This window comes from Filicampus tigris, chromosome 15 (genome assembly GCF_054856515.1).
Source record: "Filicampus tigris isolate MCC_2025a chromosome 15, RoL_Ftig_1.0, whole genome shotgun sequence".
NCBI classification, from domain to species: Eukaryota; Metazoa; Chordata; class Actinopteri; order Syngnathiformes; family Syngnathidae; genus Filicampus; species Filicampus tigris.
In genome coordinates this window covers 14,012,232-14,038,631 of record NC_141231.1, presented here as the reverse complement: position 1 = coordinate 14,038,631, position 26,400 = coordinate 14,012,232, and the positions used below count along the sequence as shown (strand labels likewise).

At 39.9% G+C, this 26,400-nt stretch overlaps 1 protein-coding gene and 1 long non-coding RNA gene across 4 annotated transcripts in view; one reads left to right on the top strand and one right to left on the bottom strand.

Moving 5' to 3' along the window:
* Positions 1–75: 75 nt before the first annotated feature.
* The window catches only part of LOC147135636 (uncharacterized), a 36,296-nt gene continuing 9,971 nt past the window's right edge, over positions 76–26,400 (top strand). The window contains exons 1-2 of one of the 2 annotated variants that reach the window (XR_015089849.1): positions 76–246; positions 14,277–14,417. This is a non-coding gene — a long non-coding RNA (uncharacterized LOC147135636). Of the gene's footprint in view, positions 247–7,524; positions 7,640–14,276; positions 14,418–26,400 lie in introns of those variants that run through there. The other variant, XR_015089848.1, reaches the window with a different exon arrangement.
* Positions 10,973–24,820, bottom strand: pax8 (paired box 8). Of its 2 annotated transcripts, XM_086053580.1 has the most exons (12): positions 24,734–24,820; positions 22,453–22,633; positions 18,892–19,057; positions 18,136–18,333; positions 17,102–17,178; positions 16,832–16,957; positions 16,109–16,284; positions 15,863–15,983; positions 15,488–15,733; positions 14,298–14,399; positions 13,309–13,395; positions 10,973–11,652 (listed from the first exon to the last, which is right to left on the bottom strand). In XM_086053580.1, the coding sequence occupies exons 2-12, from the start codon at positions 22,472–22,474 to the stop codon at positions 11,582–11,584; spliced, it is 1,392 nt and encodes a 463-aa protein (XP_085909706.1). In that variant the 5' UTR covers positions 22,475–22,633; positions 24,734–24,820; the 3' UTR covers positions 10,973–11,581. The 2 variants fall into 2 exon arrangements, with proteins under 2 accessions (XP_085909706.1, XP_085909707.1); XM_086053581.1 differs by lacking the exon at positions 15,488–15,733.

Here is a 26,400-nt window from a genome sequence, read left to right as displayed (position 1 = left end):
CAAGGCTAAGCACTTTACAACATGACATTTGTATATGTAGGAGAACTTTGGCAACATTTGAATCTGCACGTGTACCTAACATCTTGCCCGGTGAGTGTATTTCTAATGAATATGAGAGATACAAAAACAACGGTGTAACTTGTGTGTTTCTTTTTTTTTTTTTCAGGATGACACACGTGAGCTCCACTGTGCCAGGTTAAGCGGCCACCTCGCGCCCCCTCGCCAACGTTGATGGCACACTGTCAGGCAGGTTGTCCTGCATGTTTGCTCTACCATAGAAACAATGATTCTCAAAGTGGGGTATTTGAAAATACATAATCAAACATTAGAATAACGCTAGTTGATTTGCATGCAGCCTATTGAATCTTCACTTTATCCAGTACAGTACTTATTTTTTAAATGAATAATTTTAATTGTACTTTTTAGGAATAAACAGCATGAACGGTTGCTACATACTACATTACTGTATCTTTATGGTGGTACTTGGAGAGCGGAGTATTTTTTGTCATGGTGCTTGGCGTAAAAATTTTGAGAACCATTAAACAAGAGCATTGACCACTGTTAAAACCAAAATGTAGGATTCTTAAAATTAGGATTCTTAGAAGTACAGTACACTTGCATTTAAAGGGGAAGTCAACCCCAACATTTCTTTACAATAATATGTTCTATGCAGATTACGATTAATGATGTGTTTGAGGAAAACGAATTAAGCAGCAAAATCCACCTGTTTTTATCCATCTCGGGGCGGCCATTTTGTCACTTGCTGTCGACTGATAATGACATCACAGTTGGTCAGGGCTCAGCTTTAGAAAACAGGTGAGCTGTGATTGGTTGTTGCTTCTTGACTTATATTCCACAAACACAATTCTAATCATAATTCCATGTTTAGACTAGCGGAAGCGCATACAACATATTATTGTCAAGACCATTTTTGGGTTGACTTGCGCTTTAATCATTAAGAACATTTATTTACATACTGTACATGTTCAACTTTTATGTAAAACATCTTATTTCAGTACGGTTTATGTTTTGGATTTTCCCGTACTGTATTTAAATCTACGGCAGTACTAGTAGTGAGGTAACTATTTTCAAGGTGGTACTTAGTGCAAAAAGTTAGCGAACCACTCCATTAGAATGCACATTTGTACAGTACCTACTTTTGTGTCCAGCAGTGCTCTTGTGTTGCCTGATTTCTTACTGAAAATGTCACTTACTTTTTTTTCTTCTACAAGTACAGTAAGATGTCAGGCACACATCTACTAGTGCGTTGTTCATCCGTAAATGTGTTAACTCATTCAGTACCAGACTTTTTCCAGACCCTTTGTGAAAAGACATAAATATGTCATTGGGATAGAATGAGTTTTAATGATTTATTTTGGACTGGCAAAACCCGTTCTCTCCATGAAGCAGTCTTTGCTCTGTGTGTATGTGTGTGTGTGCGCGCGCGCATGCACAGGCCCATTTTGTTCCCTTTCAAGCCACCATGTCGGGTCGCAGCCGACCTCAAGCGCTTAACAATAAGAAACAGGATGTCTAGGATAAAAGCCCCTAGCGCTCCCCCTTTTCCAAACTTCTAACACGCACGCATTCCTCCCACTGGAATGTATTGCAACAATAGGAAACGCAATGAAGAGCAAAGACAATCGCCAGGGCACCCCGTCTTGTCCGGAGGTCCGAATGGGATCAAGGCACTGGACTCTGTATAAGCTTTTTAGCGAGACGTTTTTGGGTGGTGGCCATGACTGGACGGGGCTGCGGGGGCTTCGTTAACGTAATAATGCTGGACTTTCCTGTCCGCTGAATGGAGGCCGTCTCCATTCATTGACTGTCATAACAACAGCTCATTAAGATAAAGTCAGATTGTGCAGATGGAGGTGACTGATGGTGCCACCTGAGTGACGGGGCCCTCGGGCTATGTTGAAAGGTGACGCCAGCCCCACATGACAAAACATTCCGCGGCGAGGGAGGCGGCCATTAGTGTCTTGTTTGGATCATCCGAGCTGAAATGTTTGCCAACGCGCGCCGAGGGTGCTCCTCTCCGCCGGACCCGGTGGGCCGCGTTTTTCGGAGGGCCGCGACGCCAAGTCATGAGTGGCTGGAGCAGCAGGGGCGGCCTTAGCTGCTGGGTTCACGGAGCATCTTTCCCAAGGAATTGTCCCCTTTTCTCTGTTGTTGTTGTACCATGCGCGCCTGTCCGTCCGAGCTTTGTGAGCCTCAGTCAGGCCTGGTTGGGTAATTAAAAAGGCAAGAGCTCAAGTTGGGATCATTAGGGGCTAGTCTGGCATGCTCTTTGCAACACAAAGAAAACTAGAATAACACTTAGTCGAGCGCAGACCTCCGCTAAGGTTGAGCTGTCAGCAAAAGTGAGGAAGAAGTTGTTTGTTTTGTTTGTCTGTCTGCACGTTAGCAGGCCACTTCCTGCTTCACGTTGCATGACAGAAGATGACTGGCATGAATTATTTTCCATTTGGGAGTGGATTTGGTTACATTGTGACTCCAAATTGCAAACAGAGAATTTCTCAGGCAAAAATTGTGAATTGTCAAATGCCGTATTTGTGTTTTTGTCCATCTGTGTCTTAGCTGACTTGTTCTTGTTTTTAAGCGCTAATAACACCCGATTAAATCTGTGGCCTAAAATGGGGGACTATTCGGTTTTTTTCAGTCTATTAGTTACCAAGCAACTTGTATTTGACACATGACAAAAAAGTACCATTTTTGATTTGGGAGGGAAAATAGTTCCAGTGTGACTCAAAATGGCAAACAGAGAATTTCTCAAACATAAAAGGAAAATAATTGTGCAAAGCGATATTTGTGTTTTTTCTATCCATATCTGGGTAGACAATTTCCTTGTTTTTACGATTGCAAGAGTGTAGGAGTTTGGTTTTAGGGTTGTGGAAAAGGCTCCCTTCACAAAATAAATGAAATGACTCGAAAGCATTTTATATGTTTTTTTTTTTAGTCAGTTAGTATAGGCGGCTTGCTGGTATATGCAGTATGACATAAGCAAAGAGGGCAGTACCATTTTGGAACAGCTCCACTGTGACTCAAATAGCACAAAGACAACTTAAATGCCAAATCCCTTAATTTATTCATCCATTTATTCGAATAGACAAGTGATTTTTTTTTTTTTTTTTTTTTTTTTTCTGTCCGGTTGAACCCTTCAGTCTATGATGACAAAAATGTTAAATATAACCAACAATGGTGAACAAAACAATACCTCGCCTTTGCAGAGGTATCAAGTCCACAGCACTCTTTCCCACTGGCACAGTGAACACTGGCCAACATCCACGAAACGCCGCACCAATAAACACCACCAACAAATGTGTTTTTTTTTCTTCCGGGCTCAACGACGCTCCGGATGCTCGTTGTCCATCTGCTGCTGACGCCTTGCACGCTCCACTCGTTACTCCATGTCTCCCACTCTCCCACTTGAAAAACTCTTTTCTCCGCCTGCTCCTCTCCGCAGCCGCCCCCCTCGCCCTTGACCGCCGCGGCGTCAGGCCCGACTCTCCATGCAGGGCCCTTGAAAGCACTCTGCAGCCTCTCAGACACTCCAAATAGTAAGAGTCTACCGAGACTTTGACGGCGATAGCGTGATGTGATATAGGGATGGATGATTATGGGAAAAATAATCACGATTTGATTTGATTGAAATTGAAACGATGAATAAACACGATTATTCACTAACTACCAAAGCTCAACTTTAAATATAACTTGAAACAACAACCAGAAAAAAAATAGAAGCAAAGTAAACTCATATATTAAAAGATTAGAAATTTAAAAAAATGGTAAATAAAAATAAATACCGCCGTCGCTGCTATCGCTGTAAGGGGCAGTGTGTTGCCGTGCATGCACAGAGTACACGCCTACATTAAGTTAAGAATCGAAGAAGAAACTTGCGATTGAGATTTATTAATATAACTTGTTTTTCATAGATTAGGGAGAATATATGCCTTTGAGGATTGTTATATCGCCAGCCTCTATGTGTTCCCACAGCGTTCTTGTGTGAATATCCGTTACTTGAAAGAATATCACTCTTGCGCTTGCTAATTTTCTACTAGCCCGTCAATGGGATTTTATATTGACTGTTAGCATTAGCACTAGTGACGTTTCTAAAACAAAGTATGTCTTATACTTTAAATATAAAATGTGTTTCATTCTTTTGGATGTGTTTGTTTAGTTTGACTGAAACCCTCAAGTGGAGTGTCATTAAACGGCTTAAATCAGAGCATAATAACACTCACCACATGCATAAGCAACATGATTGCATTCAGGGTGCAAAATTTGAAATCACAAATACATTTGAACTAATTGCCCAGCCCTCGCGAGTACACATACCAGATATCATCATCATCATCATCAGGCCTTACCGGCCTTATTTCAAGGCATCGGGTACTCGTGACGGCTGCCGATACCAACCGCTGATATTTAACAGGCAAGAATCTGACACGGAGTAAGGCGTCCTCACCATGAGTTGGCGCCACATCCCGGCAGGTTGACACATCGGCGAATCATCATGTGCGTCAGAAAAAGTCGTCATAAAATTTCTGTCATCGTGTCAATTGAAAGCTTACGTCTCAGTGGGTGAATGTTCGCACTGCGAGGCGGACGTGCCAACCCCTATTCCATCATTTTATCATAACTTACCAAAAATAGGAAGCAGCGGGAAAGCCCCTCTGCTCCTGCCTTTCAGTCGACCCCTAACAACCTTAACGCAAACACTGGCTTTTGTAGCGAAAGCAGCTGTTGTTGGAATTAACGCAAGTGCCTGTCTCGAGGGCATCTCAACACATGACCTCCCCGTGCCCCCTCCTTTTACCAACACACACACACACACACTCAAACATACACAAACCGTGCCGCGGCCCCGACACGTGGCATAAAAAGAATGTTTGTGAACTTAGTCGGCTCCGTTTTGATCTGCTTTGCATCTCTTGATGTGGGCGGTCGGGACCCAGCAGCCGTTGCACCTGCTTCCTCCTCGCTAATCGTTAACCCGAGCAGCGCAGTGCGGCGGCGCTGAATGAGTTGTTTTGTGACTCACCGCCCTCCATAGTATTAGCGCCCCCCCCCCCTTCCCTCCTCCTCCCGGGGTCACCCCATTTGCTCCCTCGGGGCGGTACCTGATACCTGGGCTGATTTTATCCATCCTGGCTGTGCGATGGCGTTCAATGTGTGTGCTTTGAAAGGTGCGTTTTTCTTGATGTCTCGCAGTCAAACAGTAGCTTCCTGGCTGCAGGGCCCGTGTGATGGTTAATAGGCTAACTGCAACACTGGGCACCTGTGTTTCTTCCCCCCCACGCCCTCCCCCGCCCCGTCTTCCTGAAACTCCTTCTGTTTGCTCCCCTTGACTGGCACGTTTGTTTCAAAGGTGGAGGAGATGAGATGAGAGAGCGTCTTGAAATTGGAGGACAGAGATGTCATTTCAGGTGTTTTTCTATGCGTGGTCTTCAGATCCTCTTTGGCTGGATTCACGCTGCAGGTCGATTTGCATTTAACGCCTGTATTCAGTTTTGTTTTGCTCAAGGGGACACATTTGATTTTGACAAAAAGAACATAGGGCAAAATTAGATTTTTATTTTTTTATTTTAATTGTACTTTTAATAAATGTAGTTATACTTAAGCAATTTCTTAATAAAGTGCATGAATTAGTTGAGGTGTCAACGTTAATGGATATATCCACAATTGATCGATGATCAAACTAATCAACTATTTTAACCATTGAGCGATCATTTAGAGCCATTGTTTTACCAATAATTGCCTAAATCTTCAGCCTCTCAACATTAATTATTCTCAGATTTCTTTCACGCTTGTGAAAGCGGATTGATGATCTTTTGGGTTTAATCAAAGTAAGACATTTGCAAACATCTGCTTTACTTCATAAAATAATGACCGAACCAGTATCAAAATCACTTTCAAAAAGATTGGTGAGTCCATCAATTCTTCTCATGTGATATTTCTTGTTTTTTTTTTTAATCATGAAACATTACCAAATAGTCAAATGTACACAACAATAATTGGTTAATAAACATTAATCCGGAAACAAAATGGTTTTGTAACACACTTTATTGCAAAATAAATATTTATCAGATTATTCAGTTAATCGATGGAATAATCGATAGGATTATCAATTCTAAAACATATTCGATAGTGACAACCTTAATGTATGTAAATGTTTTGTCAATCACAGTAAATTAAAAGTACATTGATTAATCAACTAATTCATTTTCAAATTAATTGCTAATTATTTTGATAATTAATGAATCATTTGGAGACTTTGTTTAATTTGAAGTTGTCCAAATTCTCAGTATTTCAGCCACTCAACAGTAAATATTCTCATATTTTTGTAGTCCTCCATGCAAGCAGACTGATTATCTTTGTGTTGGATCAAAATAAAATTTGCAAATATCTGCTTTAACTTTGGAAAAGAAAAATCATTTTTTGCCTATTTTCTGACACGTTACAGATTAAAGCAATAAATGAATCATAATTACTTTGTCCTGTATTTTCTGTACTCTCAATTATAATGCTGTGTTTGTGAATAGAGGGATGGAAATTAATACTTTTTATTTTACCCTGATTCATCATATAATCGACAAAATAATGGACAGATTAATTGATTATTAAAAATAATTATTTGAAGCCCCACAAAAAAAAAAAATCAATAAACCTATTATTTAATGACATCTATAACCACATTTGGAAGAGTTTTGAGTCCAATCTTAAAATTCTGTGTGTTTTTTTTCTCCCCTATCTTTGCTGCTCCCAATTGGCCACTCGGGAGCAAAAAAAAAAAAAAATCAAAATTGTGCCACTTGAACCATGCAGTGTAAATCCAGCCTCAATTTCATCGACTGGATGATTTAGAGAGATATCTTCATTTAAAGGCCACCCTCAAAATTGTGAGGCGCTGCACAGCTTTACATCCAAATGCCCACACGTGGAGAGGTCAAATACCTGCAAAATTGCAGTCAACCTCACCAAGGTTTCAAAGCGTATAGCTACTAGGTGTCCTGGCAGGTTCTGTGATGTCACTGCGGTATGGTGTACACTGCTTCACTTTTCTATTTTTCTCTGACAAAAATGTTTGTGAAATGGATGTGTGAGCGGCAACTGCGACACAAACAATCTTCATCAGGTGTCATTCCATTTAACACTTCAGTATTTGATTATTTTACACCCATTTGCGTTCAAATATCCGTTGCCTGTTGAAAAAAAAAACGCAACTGTCAATGCTAATTGTTAGCATGTCAGCATTTAACTAACAGGCAGGGACCGTTTTTATAGCAATATATACATTACATAAAAAATGTATATGTTGTTAAATTTATTATAAAAAAAATAAAGTACTTATTTAAATATTTTGATATTTCAAAATACATATTTTGTATTGTGAAATCCACCTGTTTTTAGCCATCTCAGGGGACGGTCATTTTGTCACCTCTGTCAGATGAGCCGTGATTCGTCGTTACCTGAGCCCTGAGCAGCTGTGATGTCATTTTCAGTCGACAGAGGTGACAAAATGGCCGCCCCAGAGATGGCTAAAAACGGATGGATTAACTCTTATTCCAGTAGGCTTTATCGGACATATTCTTGAAAAAAAATATTTTGGGGTTGACTTCAACTTTAAAGAGACCGGGTAATTGTTTTTTTTAATCAGCTTGTTTATCTAGGTATGTACCTTATCGACCTCATGCGAGAGGCTATAGAAAACTGCCGCATATTAACAGTGGTTAACTTTTTACTCTTGCAAGAATTTAAAAAAAATTATCGTTGAACAACTCTACTTTAATTCATTTGCTATGCAATTGTTTCCAAGTGAAACAAATTGGTAGTGGAATTGTGTCCAATAATCAGTCACGCTTGATCTGCATAAACAAATATTCGGAAATGAAATCCTTCTCACGCACAATCTGGGTCGACACCACTTCTGCCCGCGCCGCCATTCACGCGCCACGATGACGACAAATTACGTGGGGCCTGCGTAATATTTATTTGATGGGCTGTATTGCTCGCTCCGGTGTCTCTGTCTCGGAGATAAGTGGCGAACTTTCCAGATGACTGGCGCGGGACAACCGGACCCCCCCCCCCAGTCATCCCACTGATTGCCACACACTCCTCTCGCTGCTTTTTTGCCAGCTCGTTCTGCGGGGGCCCTGGTTGTGTCCTTTGAGTTCTTAACCGTAACGGTGATGGACACATGCCTTCTGCTTCACAAACACGCAGAGGCACAGTGCAAGCATGGCTCTGTGGTAGTGACGCATACCCGCCCCCCAGCCTGTCCTGCCAGCTTTGTCTGCCCTCAGCTGTTCCGGCCCGGTGCCTATATTGTACCGGCGGGCTCATTACTGCGAGCACTGTGGCCCGAAGCCTCCTCACTAATAGGCCCACAGTGGGAGGAAGACTTCCGCTTGTGTGGCTTATGTGCCGCAACTGTAACTTTGTCTTTTCACTCTTTTGGAAGTACGACTCTTATAAAAGTTAGACCCTCGATGTTTTTTGGCGCGTGAAGCCGCCCGGTATGGAGTTTGCACGTTAAAAAAAATGCTGGCTCGTTTTATGGAGCCACTCGCTGGTTACCTGTGGATTTTGAGTGGATTTGGTTACTTTTCCCCAAGGTTGGGTTTATGATTTTGACCCAACAGATTGAGTTGAAAAGCTGAAGCTGCAACACACTAAAAACAGTTGATTTAAAAAAACCACAATTTTGGGTCAAAAATGGACCGATACACAAATTGGGTCAATTTGACCCACTTTATTGCATTGTTTTGTACAAAACAGCCCATTTTTGGGGTTTTGTACAAAACAACTTTTTTTTTGGTTGTTTTTGCAGAAAACAACCAAGACGGTTGGGTCAAATCGACCCGAGTAGCGGATCGGTCAATTTTTTACCCCAAATTGTGTTATTTTTAACCCAACTCTTTTTAGAGTGTGGTTGCCATTTTGGAAAGATTTTTGTTAATTGAAGTTGAAGTCAATTCGATGTCACATTCTCAACTGCTGACTTTGGGAACAGGGTTCAAATCGCGGTCAGGGCTAAGGTTAGTTGCCTCAGGAAGGGCATCGCCGGGTTAACTAATTCACCCAATTTGGGTTGCTTTTGCCCCAGCAGCTTTAAGAGTCTAATTATACAGTTTCAGGCTTACAAACGATGAATAGAAATTCATATAATAGCGATTCATTTGCACTGATCTTTGTATGTCAGCAAGTTCAGCCTGGGTTGTTAGCGGAAATTCCGGAGAGTATTCACCGCATGAGCAGGTCTTGTTATTGCTTGAAACTTGCTATTTTGATGGGTTGCGCCGGTGACATACACCCCAGGGTCCATTTTTTTCTAAGTCAAATCAACTGTAAGCAATTTAGTTTTAAGGGCAATGCTGTAAGGTGAGTTTGACATTATATTTAGGTGCTTTGGCATTACAGTTTGTTGTATACTTACAGTTTAAAATACTCATATAGGCAATTGTAAACATTTTAAACAACAATTACTCACATTTTCACAGTCAGCCATTCGCCGCTGAAGGCAATAGAACCTTTTTTTAAGTCCCGGTAAAGTGAAAATGAATTGACTTCTCAGTTTGAAGAAAAGAGTGTTTTAACCAAACCTGCCAAATTTGAATCATTAAAAAAATTGGGAATCAATTATCCTCAAGCATGTATAATCTATGTAGAAACAAATATCTGAATTCACTTTACAGGTTGTTTCAGTTCAAGCGTCTTCCATTTAGGTGACTTAGAAATACAACTGCGGCTGAACCACAGAAGCACTAATGTACACGTATGAGGCCAGAAACTGAAAAGCTGGACAATGTAGTGAGAACAATACAAAAGGTCTACATTTTCAAAGATGTATTCACATCTCGGCCATCAGTGGGCACCAGGTGGGCCGGCCCCACCGAACCGTGGCTAGCTAGTTAGCGCACTGTGGTAATGAGGCAGCAAAAAAAAAAAAAAAAGAGGGACGCAGACCCCGAGCATAAAAGCAGTCGATGCAGAAAATAAGAAGACGCCATTAGACAGATGCGAGCTTGCAGGGTCGCTGCGTTCGTCCTTTAAAATTGCTGAAAGAAATGGCTGTTATGAGGCGATTATCGCCAAGGTAATGATAATAACAAGAAGAGTAATCCCCCCGGAGGAGTTAAAATGCAACCCCTGGAAATGGCGTCCAGAAATCGTTAATGCAAAGCTAAATGGCAGACTTCCTGTTCCTTCTTGTTGTTTGCGAGCACGGATTCTTTCGAGTTTGGTCATGAAAGACAAGCATACATCATTTCGTGGAGTATTTCTCACATTGTCCAACTGTCAAATCCATTTGGGGGCCTGGTATATTTTCACCAGGCCAAGCGCTTTCTAAAATTGGTGTAATTTTTGGGTATGCTACAGCCTAAAAAAAACAACAAACAAAACGGATTTCAAAAGAAAAACATTACATCCAATAATTGAAATAATCGGAGCATTTTCTATAATAAAAAATACATTTTAGTAGTGGATTGATAATAGAGGACAAGAGGATCTACCACTACTACTTCCATTAACAACAACAACAACTACAACAATAATAATAATGTTGATAATAATAATAATAATAATGTTTAAATAACACATTATATAAAACTATATAAATATGCTGGATATATAAATAATATATAATACAGTGGAAAATCTGCGTATAATTCACGCCATTGAAACGCATTGGATAAGGTAAAAAAAAAAAAAAAGAAACCCCAAAAAATGCTGATAAGCAATGAATATGCGTTACCTGTGAAACATGGGAAAAAGAAGAAAAGAAATGTTTTTAAAAAAATTAATAATGAATAAATATTGAAAAAAGATCCTCGAATCCACGGGTGTGGAACCACGACTGTGCGGAGCTCCGCGGTAATTATTTTAGAAAGCCACATTCATTAAACACAACAGGAAGCACACCTTTGCCATGCTTTAATTAAAAATAATTCTTTAGAAACTCCATATTTACAGTGCATCTGCAATAATATTAATAACCGTATATATGAATAAAAAATAGTCACAATTCTTACCAATATGGGAACAAATTAAACATGTGTATGGAAGCCTGTTTTTGCTTTTTGTTGTCAAATCAACGTCCACCAGCCCGGCTGCTTGCGCCGTAGCTAAGTCATCATTTACATTATGTACATCGATGTAGACAAATAGAGAGATTTTTTTTTTTCAACTCATTCGCAAATAGACAAATCAAGAATGAAAAGATTCTCCATTATAAAAAGAAACCATTGTAAACCAACAACAACAACAAAAAATGGAAAAAAAAAAAATCAAGCATAGTTCATTATAAAGATGTTGCATATCCTTGGTCAGGTGTGCGAGAAAACAAGTCTTTGGCCGAAAAACTGCGATGAGTACTGAAAAAGATGCACTGCGTGACGTAAGGCTGCAGATGTGTAAACGTGCTCGAGTCCGAGTTACCCTGGGTCGCTTGGATCGGGAATGGCAAATAAATAATTGACTCGTCCAAAAAATAAAATAGGTTGCTGGTTCATCTGCAGAGCGGTCAAAGTCCATCCAGGTTCGAATCTGGCTCGGGGAGGGTCCGTCCGGCGGGAGACTAGAGGTGGTCGTAGGCGGCCGCCGAGGGGGCGGCACTGCGGGAGGCTGTGCTGTAATAGTAGGGTGAACCTGAGGGGGGCGCACACATACGAAAACGGGGGTCACCATTCGTTTGTTTTTCCCATATCATCAGCAATATTTACGGTGAGCCTTACATTTTACGACCAAAAGTGTCGTCTTTATGGATGTAGTCTTCACGTATTACATTTCTTTGGTTTCATCTATGCTGTCCACGTGCAAATTTAGTACAGGATCTTACCGTTGTCCTGAAAGAGTTTTATTTTTAATAATGACTGCTGTAAAAATGATATACTCCGTCCCACCGCCTTAACTGCTTTGAACTAACGGCATTGTTCCTGCGCACAGAGCATGCAGCAGGCACAATGATCTCATGTTGCGAGCAAACAGTTCAGATCAACTGAATGCAGTAACGCATCCTACAATTTCCGACCAAATTCACATTCGAACACTTTGGACTGGACTGGTCAGCAGTTAATCACGGGCACATATAGACAAAAAAGTATTTACATTCTCATTTCCATCGATGAACAATTTATATAGTGTTCAGTGAACCTAAGGCCGAACACTACTGAACGGTTGGTTGCCTTGGCCACCAGGGGGACAGAAATATAAATAAGACTGCTCGTGGAAACCCAGCTCCTCTCTCAGCTTCTCAGTATGGCAGTCATATTAGTTTTACTTCGCAGAGGATAAATAATATATTCTGGTAAATATTTTTATATTTCCTGTCTACGTGTGCAGTTGAACCGTTTGCGTTCGGATAGCCGTTGCTTGAAGGCTACTAGCAACACCGTATTCAGTAAGTGCTAATTGTTAGCTTTGTGCCGATGATGTTTCACATTATATGTTAGTATTAAGCTAGACGAGGCTATGTGGTTGCTATAAGTACATAATGTGTTATGTACTTCGTTTTATATTTAGTTTGACAGTAACGTTCAGGATGGAAATAAACCGCTTGAAGCCTCTTTTTTTGTAGAATATTTTTTAATTATATCTGCCAAAATCCGGCTTCAGCAAAAATTGCAAAAAAATAGGCCAATCAATGGCTTCTATCTCAAGAAACGAACAAGTTGGGTCACGCTTTTCTCAAGACCCTAGTGAATATTTATTGCATTTTACAATCATACGTAAGTGTATTTATAATTTTATATGTACTTTCTGTTAAAAAGTGAAGTGTGTAGAGTCTCTGTCACGGAAATGCTTGAATGCAGCCCGAAAAAAATACAGCACATACTGTATATAGTAACATATGTGCGAGGGCCAGTCGCTTGTGTGCGGGTGTGGGTTGCCGACTGTATTTTTCCCACGATTGTCCAGTTCAGTCGCGTTCGGCCCCATCGCTCGGTGTGCTGACTTTTGACAAGAGAAGCACGGCACACCCTGGACTGGTCACCGGTCAATCACGGGACACATATACACAAAAAAACATCGCACTCACTTTCCCAAATGGAGGAAAAGTTACTTGCATAACCAATATCCATGTGGGCAAATCAGTGATATTAAAGGTCACTTATGGGGTTCCTCAAGGGTCTGTATTACATCCCAAATTTTGTAAGGAAAAAAAAAAAAAAGGGTATAGGCATGATAAGATGCATCCTCCCCCTTTTCGGTTGGCTTTATCGTTGTTGTACTTATAGACTGAAGCTAATTGAATAAAAAAAAAAAAAAATCTATCACTCAAAAATCAAAATCAATCACACTCACCCAGTATGCTGGAGTTGGTGAACCTCCAGGCTTCGCTGTAGGAGGCGTAGGGCGAGTGGCTGTAGGACTGAGCGGGGTAGTCAGCACCTTTAGGGTTAAAAAAAAACAAAACAAAAAAAACACACTATAGGTTACACGATCCCTTATTTTGAAAAAGCGACAAGATCGTCCATATCTGTGAGATGTTTATGCGCCGCTCAGCTCATCATTCACCAGCAGTTTAGCTGAGCCTGTAAACCATTAATCTACAGTGCAGGCGCAGGCCCAAATCCCTCAAACCCAGTGGTGCATGCCCATGGCCCTCCAGCCTCCTCTTCTTACACTTCCTGCTTGAGCCTCCCTCTTTCCTCTCCTTCTCGCTTTTTTTTTTTTTTTTTAACATTCCAATATCTAATTGGTAATTATGTTGACTGGAATGAATCCTCATGAATCCCCACCTCCAGCTCCTCTGGTCCGAACCCCGCCGCCGCCGCCGCCGCCGCCGTCGCATCCCCCCTCTGCGAGGTAATTGTGTATCAACGCTCCCTCACCGCGAGCCCACCAGAAAAATAATAAATCAGACCCTCTCATTTCGCGCTTCGAAGGGCAGACTTCAAATAGAAAAAAAAAAGAAAAAAAAAAACGCCACACACATACACACAGTGGCATCCTGACACACGCTCACACACTACAAAGACCACCCTCCTGGGCCCCCTGGTTCCCATGGCGATGTGTGGTCAGAGGTGTTTGGCTGTGTGGGGGTAGTGGGCAGCAGGGTGGAACCCCCAAGCCTGTTCCTTGTACCCCCTGGGCCCGTGTATACACACACATACACACGCGCGCACACACACTGTTCAAGTCAACTCATTAACTCCAGTCAAGCCTCCGTCGCAAACCGCTGCTTTTCCTCAACCCCCACCCCCCTGTCCACCCGCCCGCCCCGAGTGGTAGTCTCTCCTTTTTATGTGTTGTTTTTTTTCGGTGTGCAGGACAACAAATGCGACTCGTACCCGCGACCACGCCGGCGATAGCCGATGAGGAGTATCCCGACTGGGCCGGCGACGGGATGTGAGGCGGGTAACCCGGCAGGGTGGAGCTCACCATGTCTCGACCTGAAAAACATCCACAAAGTGAGATTATTATCGATATTATATTGTTATTATTGTATTCGGATATGATTACTGGGGTGTTGTGTTGGTCGTCCTCACACTGGACACAACATTAGGTGCACCAAAGTTATGGCCATACAAAAATGAAAATGCGTCATTTTGAGAAATATTGGAAATTCACCAGAGCAGGTGATCAGCAAGATTATTTTAGTTCATGAAAACTAACAAAATAACTACATTCAAAATTGAAAAAATATTTTCCTTCACGAAATGGAATTAAAAAAAAAAGAAAACTAACTGAAACTACATCTTATTTTGATAAAGATAATTAAAACGAAATATATTTATAGCACAGATGTCCTTTGTTTTTGTCTTTGTTAATTCATTTCATTCGTGAGCTTTCGGGTTTCATTTGAAATTTAAATTAAAGTAATTCTTTCTATATTGTTTGTATGTCGCCCAAAAGAAGGAAGGTCAAGCGGTTTTGTGTGAGAATTGTAGTTCGATTTACTTAATTACACAACACTTAGTGGCATTTAAAAAAATAAAATAAAATCTTGCACTCAACAAATACTCCAAATATTAAAAAACTAAAACTAATTCTAAAACAAAACATTACAAAATTAAAACTAACTAAAACAAAAAAAAACTGCCCTAAAAAGGTATCACAACTAATTGAATTAACAAAACAAAAGTAAAAAAATAAAATAAAAAGTAAAAATAATGAAGAATTCCAAAACGATTTGAATCGCGGTGATCCGATATTGTATTTGTCGAGTCGGTCGGCTCTTTGCAACTCCTCCCGAAGCAGCATGTGACTCATGACCCAACTTTGAGTAACTGTGCACAATTGTTTGTCACCACAAGGCAGCTTCCGTTGAGTGCAAAGCGTGACAGCAGCCGCCACGTTATCGTCGTGTTTGTGTGTCATGCTAGTGGGAGACCTTACGTATCTCATTCCGCTCGATGCAATTTCTCCCTTCTCTCTCACGAACCAAACTCAAAAGAGAACGTTTTGATGTCCGAGCTTCAGACAATCAAAAGCAAATGCTCATGAGATGAATGAATAACCAGGCGGATGTGGACGGTACCTGAGATGATTGACTGGCTGCCAAACTGGCCATACACAGGTGCATGATGGGAAAATGAGTTGAAGGAGTTGGGGAAATGGTTGCTAGCTCCGCCGCCACCGCAGCTGCTGCTATTCATCGAAACGGGTTTCTGCAGCTCCACAAATGCCAGGTTGGACGGCGCCATGTTTGGCGAAGCGGGGCTGGTGCTGGTGACCTCCGGGGACATTTCCTGTTTCAGGCAGAGCGGCAGCGACTGGAGGGGCTCTGGATGAGGATGCGGCGAGGCGGGACAATGGAGTACATGAAACAATGGGAAACTAAAAGCGATGGAAAACCAAAAAACAAGGAGCGATGGTGGCTAAAACTGGTTTTGGCGCATGGGGCTCATCTCACCAGGCACCATGGCGTAGCTCTGATGCGCCGTCAGGTTGCGTCCAATGGCCGAGCTGGATGACGACAGGCCGCCCTTGGTCTCGTCCAGGCTGCCACTGATGAGCGACAGCGGGTACAAAGTCTGAGGGCCAAGGATTAGCTATTAGCCGTCGCCCCCGAAACAAAAAAAAAAAAAAAAAAACAACGCAGACATGCCGATGTCTGGAAAATTCCTCACAACACGTCACGTGACGCTGCTGTCCTCACCTGCTCCGTCTTGCTATCGGAGGCGGAGCTGGGGAAGGAATCCGAAGGGTAGTGGGGACGCTCGAAGCCGCAGTCCACGTGCTGCGAGAAGTGGTCCACCCGCATGCTTTTCCTGGGAATGCCACCGCCGCCGCTGCCTTGAGAGTCCACGCTGTGCCGACAGCTGTCCTGGTCACCTGTAGACGAAAGGAAGAGGAAGATGACCATTTTGATGAAGATGGACAGGACAGGAAATTAACATCATCGTAAGAAAGACATTTCAGACTGTTCGTAAACAATAGACGTCAGGGTACTTCCAGGTGGCGGAACGTGAGTGACTACCATCTGACCTGAACTGCAACATCGACGGTTCGTTCATTTTTATTAGTGATTCTTTTTTTTTCTTTTTTTTCGATTTATTAATCTCGATATTAGTTTTAGTTTTTTAAAAATATATGGAGTATTAAAAAACAAAAAGGTCACTAACTATTGCGTAATAAAAGTAAAGTAGTAAAGTAATGCGTGTAAAGTAAACTATATGTGCCCAGCGATTAGCTGGTGACCGGTCCAGGGTGTACCCGCAGCCCAAAGTCAGCCGAGATCGGCTCCGGCTCAACCTGTGCCCCGAACGAGGACAATCCCTCTCGACAATCGATTGCTGGATGACGATGTACAATTTAGTACGGATCCCAGCGACAATTGTTAGGCCTTGGCGGAGATTTGAGCTCAACTGAATATCCTTACTGTCATCGTGGCTCCTCTTGCCCTCGCTGCTTGGTTGGGGGATTCCCAAGAGGCCGCTAATGGAGTAGGTGGAGCCCAAAGAGTCGGAGTGCGGAGACTCGGGCGGGGTGACGGCTGAACTGGGAACTTAGAGAAGGGAAACGGGGGCGCGTAAAAAATTTAAAAAAGAAAAAAAGCAACATTAGGCAAGGCAGTTTTATTTATGTAGCACATTTCATACACAACTCAATGTGCTCCATTAATGGAAGGAAGGAGTCTTTAGAGACTTACTCAAGGTTTGTCCAGGGCTTAGGCCTTTTCCGTCCAGGGGGAGATTGAACGGCTGCTGGACTTTGGTTCGAATGATCCTGAAAGAGAAGAACCATGAAACCATGAAAGCTTGCCGTAACTTTTTCAACAGCCAAGTAAAGCAAAAGCAATAAAACAAGCATTAGGGAACAAGCCCTGTCACAAATAGCAAAGAACCACAAGTAATTGACACACACCCCCAGAAATGTTTAGAATTGGGTTATTTTTTCATAAGTATGCCACAGACTATTATCCCCAAAAGTTTAATATACAGTGGAGCTTTGAGATATGAGTTGTCATTTTTTTCTTTTTTGCTCTGACATACAAACAAAAATTTGATGCGAAAACTGTTTCATTATTTACATTCGATTTCATTATGCTATTACTACTGTGTTTTGTTTCATATGTTTCATGAAGCAGAAAATTATAGAACCATATTTCTGTATTAAACTTTAGGATGGTACAATACAGATTTTTTGAGGCCGATGTTGATTCCAATATTGGGCAGGATAAAATATATATAAAATGAATGAAATCAGCCTTCTTTTGCCAATTTTAAAAGGGCTAATAAAAGGCAGCCAATTAAATTGACCATCCGATTAATTGCACTTATTTCCAGAGCTGGGCACTTGACCCTTTTTTTCGGTCCATCCTCCGTCCGCGACCTGGGTACCCTCCCGTCCTCGTCCCTCCGTCATTATTCGTAAAAATGATCATCCTCCGAACCCGTCCGTCCTCGTCCCTTTAAAGCGCCTCCGTCCTTACGTTCCGTCGGTCTGATGATTTATTGAAGTGTTTTGACTACTTACCTCCTTCGCATACAAAGCTTTCCTTTTTTTTTTTTTTTGCGTCTTCAACAAACTTCATTGACACCAAGAGCCAAAAGAACAAAAAAACAAAAAACGCAAAGACTGTGTTTTTTTTCAAGGGCAGGTGAATTTGTTAAAGGTGAAAGGTGAACATGTGGGGGTTGACTTTTGACAATCACGAGTGTCGTTGGCGACGCAGTCGCTCACCTGTTGATGGAACTGACGCTGGGCACGGTGTCGCCGTCGCACACCGCCTCGGCGAGCAGCCTATCCCTGATCTCCCAGGCGAACATGGTAGGGTTCTGCCGCTTGTACTCTGCGATCTTGTCCACCACCTTGGGCGTGGCCACTTTGGGCTTGGAGCCGCCAATCACGCCGGGCTTGATGCTTCCCGTTTCGTAATAGCTACGGAGGTGGAACCCGTTTCAAATGGAAAGCCTTTTAAGCATAGGATAATGCATATTGGATAGATCTTTTTTTTAAATAAATGGATAAACGTCTATAATTTGATCACCTTCTTAAAATAATGGCTTAAGTCATATTTTGACCCCCCCCCCCCCCTGCTAAAATCGGCTACATCCTTTAAACAGATTCAATTCCACGCCTGAAATGAAATTATTAGTAAATATAATCAGAATGTTTGGTTCAGGTTTTCAGGGTTTCTGAAATAATTAATTCACAAAAGCCTTATGATTTAATGCTGCAATCCAATTCATTGTGCTACTCCTTCTGGTGTGCCTGCCTTGGCCACCGGGGGCAGTATAATGCAGACACAAATGAAGAACAGACTTCTACTACTTCTCCTCAGTGAGTTACTATAATATTAGTTTTGCCTCACATGTTGCGCCACTATTGTACTGAAATGTCATTCAGTTGTGGAAAAAAAAACCATTACTAGTTAGGCACAATGGTTCCGTTTGTATACACTAGTTGTTCTATTAAAGGGTACTAGTTGAAACTGACCGTCCCAGGATCTTGCTGACGCAGCCGTGGCTGACGCGGAGCTGGCGGGAGATGTCGCACGGCCGGACCCCCTGGTGGGCCATGTCCACGATGCGTTGCCGGATCACCTCCGGAAGTGGACGGCCATTAACAAACATTCCGCCTAGTTGGTTAAGACCCCCATGACCTGGGGGAGGAGGGGGGATGAACGCTTATAAATGTCAGGGAACTAAAAAGGCCCATTTCTTATACGTAGGCAATGGTTTTCACATTTTTTTCATCATTTTTTTTCGGTAGCACTGGAAAAAAAACAAAAAACTTAGCGCTTCAGGTATCGAAGGGCGTAGGTATCGCTGTCATGATGACGTCACAATACAGGAGGCAGTAGGCCTAAGTGTTTGTCTGAAAATGAGACAAATGCTTAATTCCTGAAACTATAAACTATTATAGGCTGTTGAACATTAACAGTGTGCTAAAATATGGAATTAAAAAAACATCACAAATTAGTTGAATAAAAAAAAAAAAATCCCAAGCAAATGTTTAACATACCGTTGTGTAAGATTACATCCAAATGTGTTGTACTTTAAAGTAACTGAAGTGTGTAGTAAATTCTACAGTTTGAATTGAACTTATGACAGAAATGAATTCCCCCACAAAAAAAATACTGCACAGAATGACATATTACTGCCCAATGAAAAGTATATGTGACTCTATATATTTGACCTTTTTTTTTTGTGTACAATTCACAATAGTTTTGCTAGTTAAAATAACTTCTAAACGCTTATCAGTTGCATGCTTTTCATTGGACTGCACATTCATGCCAAAAATGTCGACACTATTATATTAAAATGATATCCATGGGACAACTCGTGCACAGGTGCTCGATTGGCGGGTTGGGAAACGATGCGGCGGCGGCGCGCGCGCGCGCGTGCGTGCGTGAGGGGGTCTTCTGCGTGCACACGATCGCTTTTCAGTTAACCCATTCAGTCGCTTCTCTTTCTCGCAGCCCTTTGCCAGCTTTCATTTCCACATCAAACGCACTTCTTTTTGGGGTGGGGGGCGGGTTTTCGGGGGGAGTAAGTTAGAGAGGAGGGAGGGAGTGGTGGTGGGGGGGTGGTCTCTATTAACGCTGCCAGCCGAGTGTGGAGAAAAAAATCTCCCCGCTAAGCTTCATCAACCTGCAGGATATTAAAGTCGAGCGCACAACCCACTCCCCCACTCGCGGGTGGGTGGGAGTGAAGCATAGTGGGCGGGGTGGGGGGAAAAGAGGGGGGGGGGGCGGCGGCGTGGGATCTGGCTCATGCGCTGCGCACAGAAGTGGCGTGCGCGCCAAAACAAAGCATGCTTTCGTCACCAAATTGGATTTGATGCATGGATGGATAGATTTGTTCTTACTTGACTCTTTTTAATATTAAATATAAAAACACATGTTACAAAAATACTTTAGTCTAATTTACTTAGTAATTGTTAATACAGTATATACCAATATATATAAGTAATGATAAATAATGATTTACCTTTACCTGTTGTTTAAATAAAAAGTAATAAAATATAATGGCGTATATGCTTGACCATGTATCAATAATGATATCTAAATAATACCACAATGATGATTTACTCTGAATAGAGAAAAATAATCAGGAATACATTTTTACTCACTCTCTATAAGAATGTAAAAGTATTTATTATTTTCTCGGTTTAAATACTGTATCAATATAGGTGATGAAATATTAATTGGTAATAATACGATTGAAAACATTACTTTTGCAAATTTGTAATACTACTAATAAACATCATGATATACTTCTAATTGACAACTGTAAATTGATGAAAAGAAATATTTACTGTTACTTGCTAATTGCTAATAATAAATAAATATATAAATAAAACAAAGAATTATTTACTCTTATTTAATAATACCAATTTTAAAAGTATGTCATATGAATAACTATTGAGGATATGAATTTTGATAAAACCCATCTTAGAAGATGTTCCTGTATTATCTTGATAAGTGTTTAATGTGCTATTGTTGAACATTTCTGCTGTTACAATGCTTCGTGTTTTCAATTGGCTGTGTTTTATCTTATCTTGCCTTATCGTATGTTTGAGCTGACAAACTTCCTGCCAAACCTTTTTGGGACCATTGAAATTGTTGTACTGTACTGTCAATCAAACTTGTCGCAAAATGGAGTTGAGAAGTTAAAAAAAAAAAAAGTTCTACGGTAATGATTCAATGAAAATGTAAAGCACATAGAAGTAAAGTCTAATAAATGGGTAAAACAAACAATTCTTAAAAATGGAAGTGATTGTACTTAAAAGTAAAATACAACTGAACTGGACTTTGTTTTTCTTCATTCTCGATTCTTTTATATACCACTGCAGCTTGAAAATATCCCCACTGTGGGATCAATAAAGGCATTCTTATCTTATCTTATCTTACTGTCCTACAAATACAAAACTCACTGGCCACAAAATGAGATTTTATTCCTAAAAGCATATTTCATGTTATAGTGGGCCACTGGAACTTTATAAACTGTTTGAATGTTGATCTTAAAAAGTGTTGCATAAATGTTGAATGAAAGTTCTTCTTAAATCTTTTTTTTTTAAACCAAGATAAAATCCAAATTTAATGTACTTAAAAGATTCAAAATGTATTGTATTGGAGTAAAAAAAAAAAAAGTTCAATACAACTGAACTGTACTTAAAATGTTCGATACTTGAAATGTTAAAATTTACTTTATTGGATTTTTAAAAAAAGTTAGATCACTAAAAGATAGGGAAATGTACATTACTAAAAATGTACTGGATTAAAAGAAAAACTGAAATACAACTTAACTCTACTTTAAAAAAAATACTGTAAATACAGCTGAACTATACTTGAAATGTACTGTACTTGAAAGGTTAAAAATGATTGGATTAAAAAATAGTTAAATACAACTAAACTGTAGTTTAAAAAACACTGTGCTTTAAGTCTAAAATGTACTGTAATGTAAAAAAAAAACACAACTGAACTGTACTTTAAAATTGTACTGTACTTGAAAAGTAAAAGATAAAATGCCATGCGGGATTTTAAAAAAGAGGTTATAACAACTGAACTGCATAAAAAAAAAAAGCATTGTACTTGAGAGGTAAAAAAAAGTGGGCTACTCTAACCGGATTAAAAACATACTTAAAAAATTGCTTTACTTAAAAAGTAACAATTGTACTGTACTGAATGAAAAACTAAATTACACCTGAACTGTACTTTAAAATGTACTGCACTGGATTAAAAGTGCAATACACTGAACTTTACTTAACAATGTACTGTTCTTGGAAAAAAAAAAAAAAAAAACTGACTTCACAGAATTTAAACCAAAAGGTTCAATAATACTCAACTGCTCTTCAGATGTGTACTAAAAAAACGGAACAGTCTGTATTCACAGCTACAAGATTCAGATACGTTTGATTGCATTTCCTGTTTTAAATCGGGTAAATTGTATTTGCGTTTGATTCAGTGATTCTTTCACATACCACTAGAGGGAGCCCGTGTGCCACTAGTGGTCCTCGCGGCGCACTTTTGAGTCGCGGCTGTAGTGTATTTACCTCTTGCACTGCCAGTGGACATAGCCCTGAGATGTTGCTCCCTGCACGCCCACCAGCCAAACGTCAGCACACTCTCGTCCTCCACCCTGTCCCTCTTTTTCACTTCTTCTTCTTCGTCTTCTCTTCTTCTTCTTCTTCTACCCGGCCTGCCTTGACGGGCATGAGGACGGCCCGTCCGATTCTGCAGCAACACAACACTTGCCATTATCTATCACGTATCGTTTGCATCAGAGTAGAACTGCCTAAGTCATTTTTCACTTCCTGTCACAACTGCCAAAAAATACAATTAAAAAAATAGCAATGTGCTTGCTCAATTTTTTTTATCAGTATTTTTTTTTTAATCAAGGCAACAGGGCTCTTCTTGTTTTGGGAATTTCAATCTGTTGTTTTTCCCAAAAAGAATCACTGAATGAAATGTTCCATTTGCGCATAATGTTGCAAAGATTTTTTTTCCTAACACTATAAGTACAGTTCAGTTGTGTTTAACTTTGATGACCAATACACTAATGTTTATTTTGGGGCATTTAATTATTTAACTTATGTGAATTTGTTCATTCACCTCTATTTAAATGCAGTGTTTATGACATGTTAAACTTGGAGGCTAGTATGCTATCAGGCTAACGATATTGACGTGCATATTCTGCGTGTTCGAGAGGCACAACAAACACTTGGCTCATGTTCATTCTGAGTGTTTGAATGATTCTATTTTTAAATAACACCAAAAGGTCATTTTAAAGATAAACGAAAAAGCATTTTCATTTCATTTTCATGCAATATGAAACGAGATGTTAGCTAAGCGCTAAATGCTATCAGGAAACTCTTCATCCCCTTCGTAGCTCTTTTAATGAGATTGTGCACTATACGGGTAAAGTGTTGAATATGGAAGGAATTATTCTTATTCGTTTGTCAATGAGAGAAACTCCTACATAAAAATTGGTGACTGGATTCTTTTGTTTTACGTCACAACGGCAGCGTACTTATTCCTCGTGTAATTATTTCAGGCATCATTTGCAGCATTTCTTCACGATTCGAGTTGATCACCTTAAATGCGAGTTTCATCACAGTGTCCAAAAATATTCAATATGATAGATGATAATGGAAACTACACAGAGAGTTTTATCAGGTCAAATTGGAATGATTAAAAAAAGAAAAGGTTTAAAAAGGTGTTTCTTAAAATTTCCCACTCGTAAGAACAAGAAAAACGATTTGGTATTTTCATAGATTTGTTAATTAAACGTGGAAAAAAACGTGATCCACTCCATGTGAAAAATAGTCATGTTTGAATCATTGAGTAAAGAAAAAAAATGTTTAGTTTTTATTTTAATGCATCGTATTAAACGTGATGAGCCCATTGTGGAAGTTGTTTATTGTATTGTTTTCGTCATCAAGTGGGAAAAAGGGAGTTGAGATTTTTCCTTTTTTATTTGCATCCATCCAGTTTCTGAACGCTTATCAGGGTCTTCAAAACTTAATTTACTCATTATGTTACCCTAAATCTAGTAGTAACGAGTTACTATAAGTGACACTACATTTAATTATATATTTCCAATGACGATGCAGGAATTGCTCTCTGAAAAAAAATGAACTCGCATCTCGTTTTTGTTTTTGTTGTTGTTTTTTTTAAATAAACGTAGTATTGACCATAGTCATTACGTGAGAAAAATAAATATATTCGCCATTTTTAACTTAAAATAAATAAATTCACTCCACTTTTGTTTTCTTGAAAAAGTAGTCATTAGATTTCACACGATTTACCTTCTTCTATTGTCTTATTAAGGCATGTGAGTCATTTCATTGCACGTTATAACGTCGTTTTATTTATTTATTTTTGTATGTATTTCTTTATTTTTTACATGGGCACATGACAATAACCATCTTGAAAACCATTAGTTCATTTTTTTAATCATGCATGTGTTGATATTTTACGTGCAACCACAAACACTAACATAAGTAGAAATAAAGTTAGTCCGATTACACGTTTCTGTGCATATTTCAGAGTTTTATTCATTTCTAATTTTATGGTTCCCCCCCGCCCCCAAAAAAAGAACCCAATTTGCGCATCATCATAACTAGCTTATTCGTTTTCTGTTAACGCAGAATACAACAGTGTTTCCGCTTCAGTATTTACCATTGTTCACATATTTTAACCCAAAAAGTGCAAATAAAATCAAAATGCTCCCTACTAACAAGGTGCATGCCACTTACACGTCACGCAATCGACATTGCGCCTCTAAAATAAACTAAGACACATTTTACACACACCAACAAGCAATATTCTTACCTTTTTCCGCCCACGAGTGAAAAACGGAGATTCCTTGCGTGCTAATATCCAAAAGGTTGCGTTCACGCTCCTCGTGGCGTGTGTGCGCGTCGCGTGTGTGTTTGCGTGCTGCTTGCGCACAGACACGCGTTTTATCCAAACGGGAGCGCGCACCGTAGGACGCCCCGCAGGTATTGGACGAAGGCTGGAAGGGGGAGGAGCCAGACTCGCACATACACACACGCCGCAGACACACGCACGCGCGCGGGCGCCTTGCGCAGACGTCCCCAAGTGCGCCTTCACACGCAATTTAGTGCGTGATTTGCGTCGATCCGTCAGCGTTTCACCGCTGACAGCTCGAGCACACCTCAGGACGCCAGAGACATTTATGATTTATTATTATTAAATAATTCAAGTAGTTTATTATAGTCAACCCCCCGCCCCATCAGGGAAAAAGGAGATTTTACAGCTTTACACAACTTTCTTAGTAAGACTTTTGGCGCAAATTGCGCCACTTTATGAAAGCCTTTTCATTTTCAGATGATTATCAATGAGTAAATGTTACGCAATAGCCAGAATTGATTGTCCTTTTAGTGTGCACAACAGGACATTCTTCAATTAATAAAATATTTCTCATACACAGTATGTGATTTTCATTTAAAAAGAAAATAAATGCGAGAGAATTTAGGATAACAATGGATCAAAGTGCGTTTATTACTACATACTTTGCTGTTCTTTTTCTCTCGCATGAATATAAAATAGAAGTGAATTTAACAATTTTGTTCCAAATCAACAATCGTTATTAGAGTTTTTATAATCAATCAATCAATCAATCACATTTTATTTATATAGCACTTTTCATACATAAAAATGCAACTCAAAGTGCTTTAAAACATTCAAAGCAAAATGAATGGTCTTTTATGATTTAGTTTCTAAAATGACCATACATGTTTCTTATTTTGTTATGTTTCACATACTTGCATTTTATGACTATTTTTATTTAAGGTAGGAGTGTTTGTCTTTCTATGGCTTGTTTGGTAGATATTTTCAAATAATTGTAATTATTTTAATAGTTGTTTGACAACTCGATTTAAATATTTCTTAATGAATATGCATGATTGGTCAATTTAATTATGTGTCCATGCATTTTCATGTGGTGATATTATTCAGTTTTGAAAACTTTCGTGAATTTATTTGAAAGCAGAATATATATATATATATATATATATATATATATATATATATATATATCATGACTTATTCAACATATGTACATGATTTGAAAAAAAAGATATTTATGACTGATTGTTATAAATTTTTAAATAGGGTTAAAATGTAATATGTTTTTATTACTTTTTTGGTATTCAAAGTATATAGGCGGGATAGAAAATGGATTTTAATCACTCTTCAATGACGTCATTGTATTTTGAAGCGAGGACGTGTGTCTTATCTGCAGATTTTTTGTGTGCTTTTTTACGACTTTAAATATGTTTCTAAGACAAGATTGAGGTTTTTTTTCTTACTGTGGAGAATGTGGGGAGGAGTTTAAAAAAAAAAAAAAAAGTTAGTAAGTCTGCAGGCCTCGCGTCAGGTGTCAGCAGGGTGCCAACACTTGCAAAGGTTGTTAAGGTTGTTCTCAGCAGCCTGTTAAACAAACACAACACCTCTAATGACAGCAATACAACACC